The 22,888-nt window shown below is 40.3% G+C and overlaps 1 protein-coding gene across 2 annotated transcripts; it reads left to right on the forward strand.

Moving 5' to 3' along the window:
• The first annotated feature begins 419 nt into the window (after window positions 1–419).
• LOC120492760 (sacsin) lies at window positions 420–22,505 on the forward strand. Of its 2 annotated transcripts, none has more exons than XM_039691008.2 (9): window positions 420–553; window positions 1,087–1,177; window positions 1,566–1,617; window positions 3,504–3,591; window positions 3,689–3,800; window positions 5,177–5,323; window positions 9,549–10,977; window positions 11,074–11,162; window positions 11,267–22,505. In XM_039691008.2, exons 3-9 carry the CDS (start codon window positions 1,586–1,588, stop codon window positions 22,114–22,116), a joined length of 12,747 nt encoding a protein of 4,248 aa, XP_039546942.2. In that variant the 5' UTR covers window positions 420–553; window positions 1,087–1,177; window positions 1,566–1,585; the 3' UTR covers window positions 22,117–22,505. The 2 variants fall into 2 exon arrangements, with proteins under 2 accessions (XP_039546942.2, XP_039546943.2); XM_039691009.2 differs by having other exon boundaries at window positions 487–573.
• Window positions 22,506–22,888: the final 383 nt, after the last annotated feature.

Raw genomic sequence — 22,888 nt, forward strand, 5'->3', positions numbered from 1 at the left:
TAGATTTCAGGATGTTATATTTATTTTTATTTTTTTGCAAGGTAGGCTAACTCATGATTAAAAAGGGATTTCCTTTAAACATTTTAAAAAGCTTTAAAAACTTTCTTTAGTTTATTAGACCCGTTCTTTATTTTTCCTGCTTTTTTCTATTCAGTCAGGAGTAATTTCCTCGAAAATAATGGTTTTAAATAAATAATTAACACAAAAAAAAAACTGTTATCTGTTAAACCACGAACCACAATAAATGGTTTTCAAGCAGGACATCCTGTTTTTTGGTTTGGAAAATTTACTATAAATGTCTGGTTTAGTTAAAAACGGAGCTATTTTAGTGAAAACTGGTTTAGGCCTATTTGACAAATTAATTCATTGAACAATGAGTGAAGGAGGAGTGTAGGCTAAGTTTCGTTTCACTAAACAGGATCCGTTCCAGAGAACAGAAACCTAGAGAACCAGTTGGGCTTTATCATTGTGAAACATAGAAAGCTCGCGCTGAGCGGTTTATTACCAGACTCATTCTGATTGCCGCGTTCACTCTGCATCAGGACCACTGAAGGTAGGAGATAACCGCAGGAGGTTAGAAGTTTTTCAAATGTTACGAATATAATGTAATACTATAATTTAATAATGAATAATATAACATAACTTAGGCTACATGTATTTTTTATTTAAAAAGTACAAAAGAGGAATCGTGAAAATGGCATTAAAAATTACCACAAGTATGAATAAGCTATTTTTACATAGCAGATTGTTATATATAGTCCACAATTGTTCAAATTTTTTCAGTTTAAACCATATTTAAATGCTTTTTATAGGCAATTACCTGTAGTTGTCGAGGTTCAAGTGCTTTAAGACCTTTAAGTGCATGCATAAAAATATAATTAGCAACCATGTAAGCACATTAATCCGAGATTATAAATAAATTTTCAGTAATTTCAGGTTGGCTAATTTACCACAGAATATTTATTTATTTATTTTTTGGATAAAAGCTGTTTTAAAATGTAAAATTTTGATTGAAACCACTGGTTCTTGAGGCAAAGTTGACGTATGACTAACATATGATTTGAACTTTGATTGTGTGTATGCAAGGGCTCTGTGGATCTGTGTGGAGCTTATGGTGTTGTTGGACATTGATTAGGTCCACAGAGAGGGTCACAAAGCTCTACCCATTGGCTCTGCAGTAAGTTGCCTCTATGTGTGTGTGACACATGCCTTCTTGAGCGTCAGTAAATGTTTACAGCTTTTTTAATAGTTGTATATGATCATCACAAAAGATTAAACCAGTCAACCAACAACAGTATAAGATTAAGTGTGCAAAACTTCTGAGCTTGTTCAGTTGTGTAAATTCAGTAATTATTTTCTCTTGTAGACTATATGGAAAATTTTTATGACGATCCTCTTATTTTTTCCAAAGATTAACATTTAGCAGATTCTGCGAGGTGTATGCAATCTTACATATGTTATATTTTTTTATTGAGATTACATTTTACAGTATTTGTAACAGTTTATATTGGAATAACTGTTTAAAAAGTTGTTTAAGTTAATTATTGGGTTTTTTTTCCACACAGGAGAATGTAAGAGAAGAACAATGAGTTCAGCATCGAAGCAAAAGAGGAAAAAGTATGTGGATTTGCATGTTATTGTAACGATTATGTCCAGTATTATTGTTCCTGTTTGCCTGTGTTCCACTTTGCTAGATTGTCTTCATGTTTTTTTAAAAGTCCCATTGAGTGCCTTGAAACGCGCAGTATTATTCAATAGTGTTAAAGTACACTGAGAGTCATCAGATCAAGCATGTTTATGAAAAAAATGTACAAATAATCTCAAGCATACTAACAATTAAAGGACAACTCCGGCGCAAATTGAACCTTTGGTCTAATTACACATTGTTACCTAGTCAACCGTTATCTGAGATTTGTTTTCATGATTGCCGAATGTAAATAGTTTTATCTATAAAAACAGTTTAGCCTATAACGCTAGTATAATGCTAGTATATAGGGCATAGAGTAATGACAAATAAAAATCGCTTGTTATTACCACTAACAAGGTTCAAAATAGCCCCACAGTAACACGACAGCATAATAAGGGTCCCTACATTCAAACCGAAGCATTGAGAACTTTGTCAGTGTCCATACAGTTTAATAAGAAGATATTTTATACACACAGTCAACTTCGCGAATACAGGAAGAAGCCATCTTTGAAAAATAGTCTCTACCAGTTGATCTACGAACGCCGATCCATGTGCGCTGGTGAGATGTGAATAAGGTGATAAGGTGAGCGCGAACAGTAGTCTACATGTACATATTGAAGAGAAAAAAACGGTTCGTGTTTGTGTTTCTTCTGGAAACAACGGACCATATGAGATTCTGCACAGTTCAGCGCACTTGGATTGGCGTTCGTAGATCGACTGGTAGAGACTATTTTTCAAAGATGGCTTCTTCCTGTATTCGCGAAGTTGGCTGTGTGTATAAAATATCTTCTTATTAAACTGTATGGACACTTACAAAGTTCTCAATGCTTCGGTTTGAATGTAGGGACCCTTGTTATGCTGTCGTGTTACTGTGGGGCTATTTTGAGCCTTGTTATTGGTAATAACAAGCGATTTTTATTTGTCATTACTCTATGCCCTATATACTAGCATTATACTAGCGTTATAGGCTAAACTGTTTTTAGAGATAAAACTATTTACATTCGGCAATCATGAAAACAAATCTCAGATAACGGTTCACTAGGTAGCAATGTGTAATTAGACCAAAGGTTCATTTTGCGCCGGTGTTCTCCTTTAAGCTGATTTTGTATTTAGTCTATTACTTTCACAATGATGAAGATTTTTAATCAATAAGTAAACTTGGGTACAGAAAGGACAGTAACAGTGTGTGTGTGCAACAAACAGTAACGGAAAACGGAGCAACTTAGGCTATATTTACACGGAAACGATTCTGAAGAAAAAACGCAAAAGTTGCGTTGCATTATCACTTTTTATTGTGCGTTTAAACGAGCGTTTTGGGTGGGAAATCCGTGTGCATATGGTGACACAAGGTGTGTGGAATTCAATGTAGTATGCACTCCAGGCGGCTAGGTGGCGATGTGAAGCACTGCCACACAACAACACCAAGTCCGCACACCTGTGTACAACCTTCGATGCCAAGTATACTTTTGCGTTTTTACCCTTTACACAGGTACGCGGCGGTGGAGCGTTTTTAAGATTTCCACTCTGGAGGGTGCTTCACTTTTTCGCATTTTTAAGCCCCCAAAACGCCATCGCCGTGTAAACGAAAGACACATCCGATGAAATATTTTTACGTTTTCACCCACGAACGTTCTCGTGTAAACAGGGCCTGTAAACTGAGACAAAGAAACACATGTGACTGATGAAAACAAACTAAAAGTCCAGGAAAACAGAAACTAAGAATAAAACTGAATAGACGTGACAATTGCATGAACCTTGAATTTTCTCTGTATGTGTTTTGTGCAGTTTGTGATAAACTTTACATTGTTCGATGCAGAAATAAATTTGGTGCGACGTCTCCACCATTCATTGATTACCTGAAAGAAATTTTGAGACGGTACCCAGATGGAGGACAAATATTGAAGGTAGGCTAAAATAGGTTTAAATATTGCATGAAGACTTTTGCATCATCTTAAATATCTCATCAAATCTGTCTTTAATATCAATCCTGTAACATATCAGGAGCTGATCCAGAATGCAGATGATGCAGGAGCTTCACGTGTGGTGTTTATTCATGATGAGAGACATTATGAGACTCAGAGCCTGTGGACTGAAGAGCTCGGGAAGTATCAAGGTATTTGTGTTGTAAACACTGGAAGCAGATTTAAATCAGACTTAAACTTTTTAAAATTACTTTAGAGCCCGCAACAAAAGATATTACAAGGTTTTACATTTGTCCTCCTTCATGTCACAACCATGAAGAGTTTTGCAAAGGGGTTCTTGAGTCAAAGAATCATGGGAAGTGGGGTTTGAGTTCTGAAATTTACAGTATGTTTTTTTATTAAATCCAACTTTTTGGCAGCATCTATTTGCACTTAGTGACTTTGTCTCGTCTGTTGTCCGGAAAGTCCTTAGGCTCCTGGCTGGCTCGCCAAATCGTTATAGATTTTTTTCCTCAAACCTAACTACCGTAAAACGTCAAATATTAGCCCAGGCTTTTATTTTCCCAAATCGACAAACTGCATTGGCTTGTATTTGAGACAAGTGTCTATATGAGACAGGCCTTTAATTTAGTGTTGAGATGTTGTTCATTGAGTGTAGGCCTAGACATAACGATCCAAATAGCATAGGCTGAGAGACAGAAAGCATGACAGTCGGAGGTTACCACATTATATTTTATTTATAATTTAAATGTGTTTAACAAATCAGTTAAAGCTTAGATGTTTTTGTGAAACAGCGACCCCTAGAGCCGCTGTGGCGCTAGGTGGTTTGAAGCACAATCTCTGTCTCGCATGCATGCTCGCTCTAGATTCCAGGAGAATTTAACTAATTTTCGGCATAGCTACTCGATCATGAGAGGCTCAACAGGTAGATATATAAAAAACTCATCTGCCAGGCTTTTGACCAACCAGGTTGACACTTCAGCATGATAAATCGGGGGTGTGTGAGCGTGTGAAACCAATCAAATGCGAGTGTCTCACAGCCAATATGCATGAGAGTTGGCAGCTATATTACAGCCACCAACTGGTACAGGTGTGTGGAGCAAGTCATTCACTTTACCAGCCAAATTGAATTTAATTCAAAATGTATTTATAGAAACTTTATATAGGTGTATAAAGTTGGGTATCATAGTTTTATTGTGATTCCCGGTCTCGCCCACTCCCGCTGACATTTTTTTTCCTTTCTCGTCCCAATCCCGTGATACATAGTGATTTTGTTTCTCAAATTCCTGTGACCCGTGGGATTCCCGAAAAAAGGTCAGCCTCTAGTGACTTTATCAGTAGGAGTGGATTGAAGCTCAATTGAAGCTCTGTAAATGTCGTGAAGATCCTGAGAACTATTTGCATGGGAAAAAAATATCTGATTGTTGATTGGACGTTGGGCATTGATGATAATTCGCCAGATAGTGAAAGTCTTTACTGTGCTATAGGCAAAGTGTGTTATTTTCAAAGTGTGTAAGTTGTTTGGCCATTTTTGTATGATCATCTGTTTGCATCTTTGCTCTGGCAGGACCAGCTCTCTATGCCTTCAATGATGCCGCCTTCACAGAAGAAGACTGGGAGGGAATCCAGAGAGTTGGCAGAAGCATCAAGCAGGATGACCCAACTAAAGTCGGGAGATTTGGGATCGGCTTCAACTCTGTTTATCATATTACAGGTGAAATACACTACATTAGCAGATATGCTCATATTACTTTTGGGGGGTATTCAATTAATTGCCTGCTGAATCATACAATATCGCTTGCTGATTTACAGTATGTGGAGCTAAAATCACAATATGCCAGTTAATTTATTTTTAATAATAAATTATTAAACACACGTCGTTTCACCCGTGTGTTTCTGGGTGCGGTCGTTCCATTTCTTCCTTTGATGGGCATGATCGCTGTCTTGCGTGTTTGGGCTTAGATCATGCTAAGGCAGCTTTTATGGATGAATAATGTTCTCACTGTGGGAACATGACAATCACTGCGCTGAGATCAAGACTCCATGTCTAAAGGTAGAGTCCCCTCTGCCACACCCCTAAACTACCCCCTCCTCGAGAGCTGATACTTCAGCTGTTGGCCAGGGTGATCTGAGGGTCACAGTGTGGAGTATTGCCCCGCCAATGCTTCCTTGGGCCACACCCACCTCACCACCTCAGCAACCCGCAAGTTCCAAGGGTGCAGCCGCGGGGCCGTCTTTGGAAGTGCCTCCCATCTCATTCAGGGCTCCAGAGGAGGATGACGAGCAGCAATCCCCCCCCCCCCCCCCCCCCAGTTCCATTCTTCCTGGAGGTGCATGAGGAGGTCACAGGATCCTGGAAGGCCCTGTTGTCTTCCCGCGACCATTCGGCGGTCTCCTCTGCCTTCTCTTCCCTTGTTGAGACTGTGGTGAAAGGGTACACTGGGGTTCCCCCTATTGAGCACTCTATAGCCATGCAGTTGTGTCCTCAGAGCGCTTTAACATGGTGTGGTGACCCAAGCACCCCTCCAAAGACTCTAGGTTCTTGTCTACCCTGGTGGCAAAGTCCTACAGAGCTGTGGGGAATGCCACTGCCTCACTGCATGCCATGGCTATCCTCAAGGACATGCATGAGGGTAGAGCACAAGGGTTCTTTGATGAGCTGTGTGCCGCCACCGACCTCGCTCTTCGGGCGACAAAGGTGACCGCACGCTCCCTTGGTCAGGTGATGTCCACAGCTGTGGTCCAGGAATGACATCTGTGGCTTAACCTGGCCACCGAGGAGGTGGTCGCAGGAAAGCGTCCCAGTCCGCTCAAGCCCTGCCGCCCACTAAACGCCAGGCCAAGCGGCGCTTCTGATGCGAACAGCTTAGAGATGGGCTACAGTTCTGTCGAGGAGGTGGTAGAAGGGCCACATTGGAGGGCCGGGGGAGAATCTTTTGTTCTCCGGCCAGCAGCACCCTGATGTGGTTAATGACCGTGTGTGCTGCTTACGAACCTCACCACTCTTGCTCCCCTCTCACACAGAGTTCTAGGACGTCAGTGTGCGTCGTTTACGGGCCTCGCCACTCACGTCCCCCTCTATCGCCAGGCCCCTGTCAGACGGGACCTCAGTGGAACGCGCGTCCTTCCCTGGTCTCCTCTGTCAGAACGTGGTCTATGACTGTGCTCCCACACAGGGATGCCTCTCCAGTCCGAGCCAGTCATACCGCTTCGCTGTCTCACCATGGGTACGTCTGTGGTCCCCATGACCCCGCTGATACAGTTTTTGGGAACCTGGTTTTAGCTTCCCAACTTGTCCCGCTGGCTGACCAGGACCATCAGGCTCGGCTTTGTGATTCAGTTCGTACAATCTACTCCCCGCTTCCGGGGAGTCCGCTACACTATGGTCGGTGGCAATGCCCCTGTCATGCATGTGGAAGTCGCAACCTTGTTGGCAAAAGGTGCGGTCAAGATTGCCCCCTTCAGCCGAAATGAAGTCCGGGTTCTACAGCCCCTACTTCATTGTACCGAAGAAATCCGGTGGGTTACGGCCAATCCTGGACTTGCGTGTTTTGAACCGATCCCTTCACAGTCTTCTGTTCAAAATGCTCACGGCCAAATGCATTTTCAAATGTGTTTTTGCCACAGGATTGGTTTACAGCAATCGATCTGAAGGACGCCTACTTTCATGTCTCCATTCTTCTTCGACACAGACCGCTTCTTCACTTTCCTTTCGAGGGAAAGGAAACCCTCCTGCAAGAAGGGTTTGAGCGAAGGCTGTCGCCCTTCACCCTGAAAGTTTATGTTGCCGCTATCGCCTCACATCATGTTCCATTTGAGGGTAAGTCCATTGGGAAGCACGTCCTGGTCATTAGGTTCCTGAGAGGAGCAAGCAGACTGAATCCTCCTTGTCCTCCTCTCGTACCCTCTTGGGACCTCTCAGTGGTGCTAACTGCCCTGCCAAGTGCCCTTCGAGCCCTTGCAATCAGTGGAGCTTAAGTTCCTGTCGATGCAGACAGTGCTCCTGGTCGCATTGGCCTCCATCAAGAGGGTAGGGGACCTGCAGGCATTTTCCACTGACAAAGCGTGCCTGGAATTCAGGCTGCTAACTCTCACATGATCCAAGCAAAGGTTGTCTCACTGGGTAGTGGATTGCTTTGGCATACCAGCAGCAAGGTCGACTGTGCCCCCTTGGTGTGAAAGCCCACTCCACCAGGAGTGTGGCTTTCTCTTGGGCTCTAGCACATGGTGCCTCGCTAGCAAACATCTGCAGAGCTGCAGGCTGGGTGACACCCAACACATTCGTGAGATTCTATAATCGCCGAGTGTAGTGTCCTCTTGTGTACTCGAAACGCATTCAAGACGGATTTGAATCTGATCATTCAAACCACTGCAGGAGGTGTTCTGGGCCGCATTCCAGACAAAACTGGACAAGTGTAAATGTTTGATGAAACCACATATGTAAATTTTACTCCTCCCAAAAATGCTAAAAAAAAAAAAAAACGTGTGAGAGAGTGTAATAGGCTATATGTTATGTTATAGTCATATATGACGACTCTACTGCGACACGCATCACCGCAGATGAGCGGCTGATCGTCTATTCATCAAGCCGACGCGCCGAAAATTATCACAAATCAAAGTGAAAGTCGCAGATGCTTAACATATATCTTCATTAAAAGTAAAGAAACGAAATGATCTTACCAGTTCTGTTAAAGCTCTCATATTACTGTCTTTGATTTTGAAATTAGCTGATGATCAATAAAATGCAGCTCATATCTGTTGCTTTCGGTGACGTGCACTCCATTAAATCTGCAGCGGGAATTGAAGATTGGATTTATATCCGTTTTGCAAAAACACATATATGTGACCAGGTGTAGATGGAATCGTTTTGATAAATCAGATAGCTATCTGATCTGAGAAAACGTACATCTAGAAAAATGTACATCTACATCTGGGGAGCTATGTTTTTCTTTCCTAGGATGGTAAGGGAACAGTCATTTATGCCATTAACCCCAGTGACGGTAAGGTTTAGGGACAGGGTTGAGGTAAGTCATATATTTATATATACAGTAATAACGTTAAGTCAACGGCGTTCATAAAAACGCTAAAAAGCGATTATGCGTGTTGATAGCACGCCAAAAATGGAAATACAAATTGGCATGTCATACACACGCTACTTCATGAGATCAGTCTGCTTAAGAACTTTCCCAACCTGTCTCCCCAACTTATCTTTTTATTTAGGTATGTATGTCCAGTATTCACACATGCATGCTTAAAATAGCATCTGAATGTATGTGCCATGTGCCACTGACTTTAGACTAGATTTTTTCTGGTCATTGGCACAATAGTTTTCTGGAACTGCAAAATAGTGCGGACCCGCCCAGGGAGCGCAAGTTCATTCCCTAGTTTACCCTAGTCCTAGTTCGTGGAGGGAAAAGTCCACTTTGCAAGGGTACAATATACGAATGATACATGCGTCAGTGTCTTGTAGTGTAATCAGTGTAGTCATTTGCGCCGGGTGCAAGATAGGGCCCAATAACTTCATCTACAGTGCACTTTCAGATTTAAATCTTTGCAGGATGTTTTAATCCACTTAGAGCTATGATACACACTACATGAAAGGTCATTTTCAAAAATCCATAATGGGGCAAAACTTATATTACAATCATTACTGAAAAATGACATATATATAATAATGTCTAATAAACAAAATTATTTGTATGGGATACAATGCTTTTGCATACACATTTTTTGTGTATGCCATTTTTGGCTTTAAGGCCCACGTACATTTTAGTAAGGATCCTACACACCGTTTTATAAATGACATACCTGATCAGCTGCAACATCTGTTTTTACGAATAACTGCCCCTCAGTGTACTTGTGGTGTCATATTCTGACATGTAAATTGGCACAATACTGGTGACGCAACAATATTTATAATTATTATTGTTTATTTACAGACTTGCCATGTGTATTCAGTTCTGAACACCTAGCCATTTTTGACCCTCAAAAGAAGATGTTTGGAGATGATGAAGAAGGCTATCGATGGTCTTTGGATGATGAAGAGGACAGAAAGAGCCTATTGAACTTGAGAGATCAGTTCCAGCCCTTTCAAAATGTAGTCAGTCATGTCGACAGTTGTTCCTGGGAGAAGGTCATCAGCGAGGAGCAATACTTCAAAGGAACGCTTTTCCGCTTCCCCCTGCGTAATGAGGCTTCTGAGATCTCCGATAACTTGTATGACTCCTCAAAAGTTACGCAGCTTTTTGACAGTTTCATTGCTGATGCAGACATCAGCCTTCTTTTCCTGAGAAATGTGTCATCCATCACTTTGTTGCATATTGACACCAATGGCTTCTGCAACAATAGGCTAAAAGTGTCAGCATCAAGTCAATTTAACAATGACCTTTCTCATGTCAAGCAGGAATCATTTGACAGAAAAACTTGTTTCAAAACTGTATCACACATTCCCCATCAAATGGAAGAAACAAAGTCCCAATGGCTTGTGACATCTTGCCTTCTGAAACATGGATATAAACCAGAGATTGACTCTCTAGCCAGTAAGCTGAGCTTCTACCCTCAAGTTGATGCAGCTTTTCGAATTGATGAAGACAGATCACATTGCAATGGGCGACTCAGTTGCTTTCTGCCTCTTCCAAACAACGAATCAAACAAAACTGGGCTTCCCATTCACATCAATGCTTGCTTTGGCCTGACAGATAATCGGAGGTTCATTAAGTGGCAAGAGGAGGATCAGAAGAATGACGAGTCTGCAAAGTGGAATGAGCTACTTATAAAAGATATTCTTCCTCATGTTTATCTTATGATGATCCTGGATGCCATTCAGTTATCCAGAAACTCGACCCTGCCTGCTGCCACTGTGTACAATCTTTGGCCTGACCTATCCAAAACTGTACATAAAGACCGATGGCATGAAGTTGCAACAGACACTCTGAAGGGTCTGTTTGAATACAAGATCTTCCACCTTGCCAAAGATGAAAAAATATGGGTGTCTCCCTCAGAGGCAGTTTTTCCAGTCAACAATATATGTTCTGACACGATGTCTGCAGTGTCAAGATTATTGATTGCTGAAGGAGAGAACCTGGTCACAGTCCCACAACATGTTTTGAAAGATGTTCAAAAAATCTTCCCTGAAAAAGATACCTTGACATGGGTGTCTCCATCTTATGTTAGAAATGTCCTTCACAGAAGTAAGGCTGAAAACCTCAGTAAAGATGACAGATACTCTCTTCTTGAGCTAGCTCTTAGTGATGAGAAGTACACAGAGCTACAAGGTCTTAAGCTTCTGCCTCTCAGTGATGGAACCTTCACTTCATTTAGCAATGAAGAGCAGAACACTGTTTTGATCGACAATGAGAAGTTTCCAAGGTAAGGTGTGATACAGTTTTCTCTTTCCTACTTGAATTATTTTGCGTTCATATTTTGTATTAAAAGTACTAATAAGTCATTTTTTTCTTTGTTTAGAACATTGCTGCCATTTTGTAAAGAAAGATTTATACCCAACGATCTGAGCCATGTTTGCACTATGCAACTAAGAAAACTAGCAACAAAGAGTAAGACAACTATTTCATATATTTTATCAGGAGTGGTTATAAAATATTTAATAAATATAATACATGTTGTGAAATTTGGTCTTGATCATTTCACTTTTTTTCAGGCACATACAACATAATAAATTTGGATGCTAAAGATGTTGTTGCACTCACCAAGAAGCACTTACCCATGGACTGGACGGTGACCCAAGGTCATGTGACATGGAAAATGGCAGAGAATCATCATCCGCCAAAGAGCTGGCTGGCTGAATTCTGGAAATTTCTCAGCACTGAATTGATTGAGTTAAACAACTTCATTGATATGCCTTTAATTCCACTGGAGCCTCCAAAGAGTTCTGGCAATTCTGTACTGTTAGCAAGGTTGCAGAGAAACACAACATTGATTTTTCAGAGTAGCACAGTGTCTAGCTTGTCCAATCATGTTCAGAATGTGTTAAGGATGGTGGGATGTACAGTCATAAGAAGAGATGAGTGTCTTAGACATCATGACATTGAGAGGTATGTTCTTCCTGCTTCACCAAGAAGTGTTTTACAAGTCTTTGTGAACTCACACAGAGATCAGGTCATCAAAGGCATTGACTCTGCTTCTTCACGTGAAAAAGAGGAGTTGAAAGTGTACCTCTCTTCTTTGGACTCTTTATCAAATGCTGAAAAGAACTTGCTTTCCATGTTGCCAATCTTCAGAATGATGTCTGGGAAATATGTTGCAGTTCAATCAAAGCAAGCAGTTGTTTCAACCACCAAACCAGCAATTCCAGATGATTTGCCAATGCCTGAGACCATTGTACAGTGTGCAAATGAAGCTGATCGCAGACTTTTCACTCTTCTGAATATTGAACTCTTAGATGCCGCTAAATTGGCTGTTCGTTTGGTTGACTCTATTGAGGCAGCCTCTTTCAAAAAAGGAGAGGAACAGACAGTAATGACCTGGATATTGAATAATGGTAGCATTCTTCTCTCACAAAGTGAGCAGCTTCTTGCGAAAACCAAACGTCTCAATTTTATTGAGACAACTCACGGAGGATGCAAACAAGCCTCAAATGTTTTTGATCCAAGAAATAGAATATTTCAGGACATTTTCGAGGCAGATTTCTTTCCCCCACCTATTTACACAAAGACAGAGGAAATGCTTCAGAGTTTGCGGCGCCTTGGCCTAAGGACAGAGCAAAAACAAATTTCAGCAGAAAACATACTCAAAGTCATAAATCATACTGAAAAGCTTTTTCTCCACTCACCTGACAAGGCATTCAAAAAAGTGCATACTCTTGTTCGAGTCCTGAATGAGAATGATTTCCTTTCCAAATTCACCAAGGCGCAGATTGAAGAGCTGAAGCAAAGGCAGTGGGTTCCCTGTGAAAATCCAAAGTTTTTGAATGGAAGCATTTGTAGAAATCATAAGAGAGGTCTGTATAAGCCGACTGATGTAAGGGATTCAAAGTATTCTTCAATTGTTGGATATGTAATGCCACTTACCTCTGAGCTAACAGGACATGTCTGCAAAAACCTTGGACTTCATGAGCCCCCTCCTGCTAAAAAGGTCTTGGAGAACCTCTCTGCACTGAGATCAATGGCCAACCCAAATTCAGATTTTCAATTTAAAACCAAGCTGCATGATATTTACAAGTTCATGCAAGACAACATGAGAAATTTCACAGATTTAATAGACTCAAAAGGCATCCCTTGGATATGGAATAAAAGTGAGTTTGTCTGTCCTGGAGATATAGTTTTAGCCTATCCACCTGAATTGGATCTAAGCCCCTACATCAAGAAAGTGCCTGAAGAGTTTTTGCAATATGAAAACCTGCTAACAAAATTTGGTGTGAAGAAAACACTGTCCGATGCAGAGATTGAAGACATACTCCATGACATAAAACAAAGAATTGACTGCAGGGATCCTCCTCATGGAGACTTGACAGAACTTAAAGTGTCAGTTGCCATTCTTGACTGGATGCGAAAGAATGAGAGGCTTTTGAAGGACATTACCCCTGTTCCTGTCGTGGCACAAAGTCATAACTTTACTCTACAGGCTTTGTCTAAAACAGTCTTCTGTGACATCAGTGATGAAGGACTTGATGACCTGAAACAAGACAATGAGGAGTTCTATGTCATTCATGAAGAAGTTCTACCCATCACTGCAAAATGGTTGAAAGTCCCATCCTTAAGTACTCGCATCTTAAAACCCCAATTCATTCAAGCAGAGAAAGAGTCCTTTGGTATAGAACAATGTGGACAATCTGAACCAATTACTCAAAGAATTAAAAACATTCTTAAAGAGTATGATGAAGAAAGTGACATTTTCAAAGAACTCCTACAAAATGCTGAGGACGCAGGGGCAACCACGTGTAAATTCCTCCTTGACTTCAGAAAACACAAAGACCCCCCTGAAACACTCTTTGATCATGGAATGGCTCTCTGCAATGGACCATGCCTTTGGATCTTCAACAATGAGCTTTTTTCAGAAGAAGACTGGAGAAACATTGTCAAGGTGGGATCAGCATCAAAGGAAAAAAAAGTTGAGATGATTGGAAAGTTTGGGCTTGGATTTAATGCTGTTTACCATGTGAGTGATATTCCTTCGATTTTGAGTGGAAAAAGCCTTCTCATACTTGATCCAAATGTCTCCCATTTGGAAAAACACATTCTCAGCAAAGGAAACCCGGGAATTAAACTTGACCCATTCCAGGAGCGTCTGTTCAAAAGGTTTCCTGGACAGTTGAAATCTTATGAAGGAATTTTTGATTGTGATTTGCAAAACAGCAAGAAAGCTTACAATGGCACCTTGATTAAATTACCATTTCGCACTCTGGAGGAGGCCAACAAGTCAGAGATCAGTTCAAAGGTATTTGATGAAGAGCGTATTAGAAGTTTTAAAAATCATTTGACTGACAACTCACAAACACACCTACTGTTTCTGAAGAGCATTACATCTATGTCCCTTCAAATTATCCCTGAAAACGCATCGACTCCTCCAAGGAATGATCAGATTCAGACTCCTATCAAAATATCCAGAGAAGTCATGAATTCATTTGCTGTCTCGAATGGCACACGTCTCCAAGACATCGAGAACACCTTCAGAAATAGTGATATCAAATGCCTTAACATTATTGATGTCAACAAAGCACACATTGTTAAAATAGTTCAGGATAACTCAGATAAATCCCTCACCCAGTACTGGCTTTTGTACTCCTGTTTTGGGACACATGATTCTTTGCAAATGTACCAGAGAAGAACTGAACAAGAACATGTGTTTTCACTTCCAATTGGAGGTATAGCTGTACCTTTGCATAAAGAGGCAAAAACTAATTCATGGTCCCCTGATGAAAGCCTGACGCATAAAGGTCAGGCCTTTTGCTTTCTTCCTCTCTCAGTTGATACGGGTCTTCCAGTCCATGTCAATGGAACTTTTGCAGTCACATCTAATAGGAAAAGTCTATGGGAAAAGGGAGTGAAGTCTGAGTGGAACAAAGCTTTGATGAAAGATGCCATAACCTCTGCTTACATCACTACACTGCTTGAGCTGAAAAAAATGGCCCAGAATGGACAAATCCAGAATTATTCCTTCCATACATTCTGGCCTAACACAGAGACAGTAAGCAAAGCATTTTTACCCATGGTTGAGTCTTTCTACTCAGCAGTTGTGCAGAATGCCAATGGCAAATCTCTGGAGCTTTTCAGCAATGGACATAATTGGTGTTCTATGGACAATGTGAGATTTCTGAATCCAAAAATTGAGCAGAACCGAGTAATTGTAGACATTGCCATGAAGGTGTTCTTGAGCTTGGGAGCTTCATATTCCAGTGTTGTTTCTCTCCCATTATGGGTAAGACAGAGTTTCATCAAATGTGGCTTCGAACCAGAGATCAAACAAAGAACAATCAACTGGCCTGAGTTTTACAAAATTATTTTTGAGAACATGAGTTTTGTGGACACACACAGCAGAAATACTCTTGTGCTGAATGCCATTGACTTGAATGATCCAGCTGTTGATGACCTACTGAAAATATACCCTTGTATACCAACGCAGAGTTGTAAGAAGCTTCAATTAATCAAGAGACTTGTGAATCCTTCTGGCAAAATGGCTTGTTTGTATGAACTTAAGGAAGGACGCTTTCTTGAAGGAACAGAAAATGACTTTCTCTCACCAATAAGGATTCAACGACTTTCAGATTTGGGAATGCTGAGTGACCGCCTCCCTTTTGAGGACATCATAGAAAGAGCTGGGAAGATATCCAGTGTTTGGCAAAAGGATAAATCTGAATATCGTAAACGTCTTCAGTGCCTTGTAGAGTCAATGAAAGACTCCTCAGAAGATGTGAATTCTCTGCACTGGCACACACTGTCTCAAATACCATTCCTTCCTGCATTAGTTCCTTCAGTTCAGCAAAACAAGAACACCGCCGTTCTTAAAAAACCCTCTGAAGTTTACAATGACAGTTGTCGGAATTTGGTAAGCATGACAGAATTCACAGTTGATCATTCAAACCTTCAAAAATACAATTATGATCCAGTTCTCCAAAAACTGAGAGTTCTGACAAATCCACCAGTTGAGACGGTGCTTCAGCAGCTGTTAAAAGCACACCAACACTGCAATGCATTTGAAAAGACGGCTCTCTTCAACATTGCCCAGTCTTGCTATGAATATCTCAACAATTACTTGTTTGAACAGAAAGATCCCAATCCCATTATTGGTCATTCAAAATCATTTCCATTCATTTTTATTGAGGATCACTTTGTAAATGTGAGGTCAGTGGCCAGAAGTGAAGAATTTGAGGAGAAACCATATCTCTACGTGCTTCCAGCCATCTTCTCCAAATTTGAGAGGCTCTGGGACTGCCTTGGTGTCACCCAACAATTTACAAAAGAGCAGTTTGCTGCTGCACTTAATGAAATTAAGGATTTATATGAATCTAAACCTCTTTCCAAGTCAGACCTCCATAAGTGTGTTACAATACTCATTAAAGGGCTATACAAAATCAAAGTTGAAAAGCTTACAAACTGTCTCATACCTGATAAGAGAGGTGTGTTAACATCTTCTAAAGAGCTGAGATTTAATGACAGCCCATGGATGCCTGTCTCAGCTGGTGTCAAGCTTGTCCATGATCTGATATCTCGTTCTGTGGCCTGTCATTTTGGTGTAATGACAACAAGACACCATACTCTGAAAAATCATTTGGTCGGTGAATTTTCCCTTCATGTACAAGAATTTGGACAAACTGAGAAACTAACTGTCCGAATAAAAAATATAATTGATGCATATCCATCTAAGAAGGATATTCTGAAAGAGCTCATTCAAAATGCTGATGATGCAGAGGCAACAGAAATTCACTTTGTGTGGGACAAAAGAAAACATAAGACAGAAAAGATATTTGGAAAGAAATGGGAACTGGTTCAAGGCCCGGCTCTTTGTGTGTACAACAACAGAACATTTACTGATGATGATCTGCAAGGTATTCAACAGCTGGGGGAAGGAGGAAAACATGGCTCTTTAGGGAGAACTGGAAAATATGGACTTGGCTTCAATTCTGTGTATCATCTGACAGATTGTCCATCTATCCTGACTGGTGACAAATGGCTCTGCATTTCTGATCCAAATCTAAAATATGTGGACGGTATAACAAAAGAGTCCCCAGGATGCAAGTTTTCAATTGATGATGAATTAAAAAAGTCTTTTGAGGATGTTTATCATACCTTTCTTCCAGAAATGTTTCCACTCGATTCTGGAACAATGTTCAGGCTCCCTCTCAGGACAGAGAAAATGGCAGAAAAATCTGAAATATCTAGACATGCAGTCACAGACCGTGACATGGAGGAACTTAAAAATGCCTTGACTGAAGATCCTGAAGGACTAATTCTCTTCTTGAAACACATCACAAAAATACAGTTCTTGGAGATCAGTGAAGATGGAATGGAGGAAAAAAGTTCTTTCCTTATTGAAAAGAAACACACAGCAAAGAGCATGGAAAGCAAGGAAACCTTCCACCGCCATGTTCGAGAATCCCTCATGTCAGGAACAGCAGAACCATGCAAAACCATTTATGGCATGGAAATCTCATCTGGAAAAAAACAAAGTCAGTGGGTCATTGCAGAATGCTTTAGCTTTTCAAAACAAAACTATGAGCAAAACTACAAGCAAGATCATTTTAAAGTTCCTCAAGCTGCTTTGGCTGCATGTTGGAAAAGCTCATTTAACCACACATTTACTGGCAGGGCATTTTGCTCTTTGCCATTACCTGGAGAAACTGGTTTACCAGTCCATGTGAATGCAAATTTTGAAGTAGATTCTTCAAGAAGAGACTTATGGAAAGAAGATGGTAATAGTCTGAAGACTGAGTGGAACCAGTCACTGAAAATAAACATCATTTCACCACTCTATGCAGATCTGCTTTTACGTCTGTGTTCAGTCATGAAGAAGGATACACCTAAAGCTCTTGTATTCCTCAAGTCAGAGCTAGAGACTTCTTGTCTTAATTACTTCCCATGCATTTCACAGAAAGTAGACAATGTCTGGCATGAGATGATCCATGAGGTCTATAGATCAATCAGCCGATGTGATCTTCCTGTTATACCCACTGTACACGCTGTTTCTGTTGAGTCATCACATCTCTCACTACAGAAATACACAGTTACCTGGTGCAGTCCATCTAAACCACATTCAGAAAATTGTCCTTATTTTACAAGTGATGATAATGAAGGAATTTTTGAAATTTTAGATGACACCGGGATGAAATTAGTGCCAAACTCAAGTAAAATGAATGAAATAAAGGAGAATTTCAAATCAGCTGGTGTAAATGTGACAGAAGTTAGCCCTTCAACAGTAATTCATTTCTTGAAGCAAAGATCATTGAATGATCCTTCCCAGACAACTAGTGGATTGCCTTTGCCCATCAACCAGACCTTGATCAAAGACAAAACAAGATGTTCAAAACTTCTGAGCTTCTGCTTGACAAATGCCAATGAGAAAAATGTCCATGACCTCAATGGGCTGCCTCTTCTACTCACTGAAGATCAGATGTTAAGAGTCTTTGACTCTAAATCCCCAAAGCTGATATCAAGATTTAGCAGTCTTTTCCAAGGACATCAAGAAATGTTTGCAGACAGTGATATCAATAGAAGTCATGTCCAAATTCTGCGTCAGGGAAAGTTTATTAAGTACTTATCAATTGATATAGCAGCAGTGTATTTGAAACCAGAACTTGCTCAACTCCTCAGTCAGTCATTACATGATCAAAGGTGCCAGCTTTACAAAGTGGAGACAGGGATGATCAAATGGCTGAAAACATTATGGAGCTTCTTTGAGGATCAAGATAAATTCTACCAAAATGAAAATATGAATGTCTTCAGTGAGATAAAAAAGCACTTCAACAGCAGTCCAATCTTACCAGTAATCTGCCCCAGTCAAAATAACACACATTTCTTACAAACAATAGGGAACATATCAAAAGTGATTCAGTATCAAGATGAAAAAATAGCATCCATTCTTCTAAAACTGGGGTTAATGAAAATAGACTTCAGCTTTTTCATGGATCTCAAACTTGAGTTCCGTCTCAAGTATATGAATCCAGAACTCCTCCAAACAGGAGACAGCAGTGCTGTTTTAGAAGAGGTTTGTAATGTACCTCATTCACAGTTTGAGGAGCTGTCTACAGATGAATGTGTAGACCTTCAACGCTTCTTACAACAAGGGATCAGAGATTGCAAAAACAAGAGTCAACATGTGGAGATGCTCAAGTCCTTGCCCCTGTTTCAGTCAATAACTGGAAAACGGGAAAGGATTGATTTACACAGAATGGTATTTATCCTGAATTCTGTGCATTACAATGATTTCCCCAGCTTGTACCAGGTTGAAGGATGTGACAGTATTTTCCTCGAGTGCACCTTGTTGAACCAAGAATTGGCAAAACATCTCAACATTAAGATTCTAAATGATTTGGAGTTCTGTGTACAGTTTATTCTTCCTTCTGTGCACAAGATGACAGAGGCCAAGCTTCTTGTTTTAATGCGTTTTTTAGTGGAACTTGGATCAGTGGACCCCAGGACTGTCTCTGCATTGAGAGATGTACGGTTTATTCGAGACATCCATGGCTCTCTTCAGGTGGCTTCGTACTTCTATGATGAAAGTGTATCCCTTTTCAGGGTAATGCTTCCAAAAGAGAGATTTGTGCCTGAAAAGTTTTGGGATAATTTCCAAGGTAAACTTTTTGAAGCACATCGTCTCTTGAAGGACCTTGGATTGAAACATGAAGTGTCTGATGAGGAAATCATTCAGTTTGCAAAACAAATTGAATCTGAAACAAAAGGCAACACTCTTCTAGATGTTCTCAAGGAAAGATCAAAACTTTTGCTTAAGAATGTTTTATCAAAGAGTAATGACAAAAACTCAAATTTACTAAACAGAGTTGCTAATATTAAATTCATCTTCCCAATGCCAATCCAGCAAACACTTTGTGATTATCACAAGGCCTTTGCTCAAGAGAGGGAAGTTGTTGCAATCAGTGGATCATTGATTAACAGAGACAGTGACCACCATTATCTGATATGGACATCTATGCCAATCCTACCTTCAGAACTCTTCTCTCCACATCTCATAATGAAACTGAAGGATGTCGGAGCCTTGGAGACTCCACCCCTTGGACAAATAGCTGCTAATCTGAAAAACATCTGTAGGTCTCAGTGTCACACTGACACATTGCTGGAAACAAGAAACAAAGTATTTAGCAAATCGTATGCATACCTACAGTCAATAGATTTAGATCCCTCTTTATTCTCAGACCTCTCCATTATCTTGGTGGAAAATGGGACAAAACTTGTGAAGGCAAAGCAGACAGCACTTGTGATAACTGATGCTCTTGAGTTTAGGCCTTATTTGTACTGCATTCCCCCAAATTATATGAAATTTGAAGATTTCTTTAAGAAGATAGGTGTAAAGGAGAGGCCCACCGTTTATCAATATATCACTGTTCTTCAAGAAATCTATTCTGATAGTTCTGACAAAGAGAGCCTTCAGCCAAATCAGCAGAAAACTGTGAAGCGTGTTGTACAACAGCTGTTTTGCCTGCTGAAAGAGGAACAGAACAAAACCTCTTTCCAAAACGACCCACTTTATCTTCCATCAACAGACGGAAGACTCTATGAATCCAACACTTTGTTTTTCAATGACACAGTCTTCCAGCCTGCAAGACTTGAGGGTCCTTTGGAAACCAAGCTGAAATTACTGGAAAAATTAAACTGCTGTCATCTTGGAAATGATCACTATGAACATCAATCATTGTTGCAGTTGCTTCCTCAGGAACTTCGCCCCAAATTTCTCTTGGATGTAGTTTCTGAAAATCTGGAGGAAACAAGTGTCCAATATTGTGATGAAGGGGAATGTGAATTTAGTGGCTGGTTTGACAAACACTTGTCTTCTGCTGCATTTCTTCATGGACTAGTCTGTCTCATCAGAGAAGACAGCAAAGGTGAGATTTCACAGTCGGATGCTGCAGGGAAGTGTGAAGAAATATTTTCTAAGATTCAGATTATCTGTTGCAAAACTCTTCAAACTGAACTTCTGTTAAACCATGAGCCACTTGAAGGTAGTAAGGCTAAAACAGATGTTTATGTGAAAAAACAGCAAGATGGATGCACTTTCTACTTGAAACACAATGATGACATGGGCCACAAAGTAGTAAATGAAGTGAATATGTGTCTTACAAAAGAAATCAATGCTCTTCTAAAGAACTGTCTGACCACCTCAAGCCTTCTAATCCTTGGGCATCTTCTGGTGTGTGATAACATGAAGGATGTTGAGAAAACATTGGCAAATCATGGCATTCATAACAGTGGCCTCGAGGAAGGACATGATGCGTTACCGAAACCTGGATGTCTCATACCTGAAGAATGGCATGACTGCCTTGATATGAACTTCCTCAACAACTTTGAAAGTGGAGAGTATGTTGGCTTCAGCAAGGACGAATCCGGTGAATATTTCTATGCCATTGTTATCAACCGACTGGATGATCCACAGGGACAAATAAGACAATTTCCTGCCAGATATAAAATACAAGTTGGCATTGATGAATTCATTGAAGTAAGCTCTCTTGACATTTACCAATTTAAACGAGAAAAGAAGGCAACTGTGTCAACAGGGTCCACTTGCACCGATATAGAACGTCTTTTGATATCCAGACCTCCACCCAAAAGAGACTTTCCGGAGACATTTGAAGAGATCAAGAGAGAAATTGATCAAAGCTTAAATGAAATCTGGAATATGTCAAGTGAGGACAAACAAAAAGCTCTTAAACGTCTCTACCTCCGGTGGCATCCAGACAAAAACCCAGGCAATGAAGAACTTGCCAATGAGGCTTTCAAATACCTGCAGAACAGAATTGAGGAACTACAACACGGGAAAACTGCACATAGCACATCCTCAGCCTGGAGAGACTTTCGAGATTTCTATGACACCTGGAACACAGAGGCAGGAAGACACAGGAGGGGGCGTGAGAGATTCTATCAGAACTACTCTAGAAGACACTATAACTTCTGGTCATACCACAGAGAAACACCAAGACCAAACAGAGGAGAGGCAAAACGCTGGTATGAACAGGCTCAATGTGACATCAGAGCAGCTCAAAATTACACTGGAGGAGATTGCCCAGAGTGGAATCTGTTTAAGGTGCATCAGGCTGTGGAAAAAGCCCTGATAGCAGCAATGTACAGGAGAAGTGGAGAGCATCCCAAAAACTGCTCAATAACTAGCCTTGCTCAGCAGGTTTCCCATTACAGCTCACAGTTGACGGATCTACCAAACACTGTGAGGCAACTGACTGAACTTGGTGTCGATGGCAAAAAAACGCAGTATCCGAACTATCACCAATTTCCTCACATTCCAAACAAGCAGTTCAGCGTTGATAATGCTAGAAGTGCACTCGATATTGCAACAAAGCTTTTAGAAAAAATAGAAGAATACATTTCTTGAAGTAGCTTGAAATTACAGACTATGTTCCACTGAGACGATCGTAAGGATCTTTTCAAGTAACAATGCTGATCTTTTTTTTTTTCATCTGTTTAGTACTGCTACCATGCATACTCAAAAGTTCTTAACTCTATGTAATCATGTTTTGACAGTTCTGTGTCTGGTTCTTTTCTAGCTTTCTATTATATTTAGCATTTCTATTATTGTATACTGGGCATTCTTGTAGCAAACAGTAGAGCAATGCTGAGGTAATGGGTTTGATTCCCAGGAAAAGTATGAAATAAATGTATATCTTGAATGCAATGTAAGTTACTTTGGATAAACATGTCTGCAAAATGTGGAATAAAATTGACATTAGAATTAAAATTTCAATGTAAATCATTTAAAAACATGTTTTTTATAAAAAAGCTGTCAACCAAATATTCACTAAATGACAGAACTGCAAATAAAATTAACATTATCAGTCATACAATCATCCTGCGATACATGCTGTATATGCTTTACAATCTTTGCAGCAAAAACATTTATTGAGTCAACTACTGCAATATAAAATATTACATGAATAGTAACTCATGTTGTTCTCCTTAATGTTTGATCAAGAAATGAAACTTCAATTTGAGCAGCATCTGGTTTCCTCCATGCCACTGCAAAAACCATGCAGAAAGTGTTCATATGTTTCTGGTGTCCCAGTAATAATTTATTATACAAATACTAAAAAACACTTTGTACAGTGCTTCTGAAAATACAAGCAATGGGCTTTATGCCCAGCTGCACT

The sequence above is a fragment of the Pimephales promelas genome, chromosome 7 (assembly GCF_988280905.1).
Source record: "Pimephales promelas chromosome 7, fPimPro1.hap1.1, whole genome shotgun sequence".
Classification (NCBI taxonomy): domain Eukaryota; kingdom Metazoa; phylum Chordata; class Actinopteri; order Cypriniformes; family Leuciscidae; genus Pimephales; species Pimephales promelas.

Coding starts and splice junctions, on each gene's coding strand:
- LOC120492760 (XM_039691008.2), top strand. CDS start 1,586: ATGAGTTCAGCATCGAAGCAAAAGAGGAAAAA. Junction 3,801..5,176: donor AGAGCTCGGGAAGTATCAAG/GTATTTGTGTTG, acceptor TTGCTCTGGCAG/GACCAGCTCTCTATGCCTTC. Junction 5,324..9,548: donor CTCTGTTTATCATATTACAG/GTGAAATACACT, acceptor GTTTATTTACAG/ACTTGCCATGTGTATTCAGT.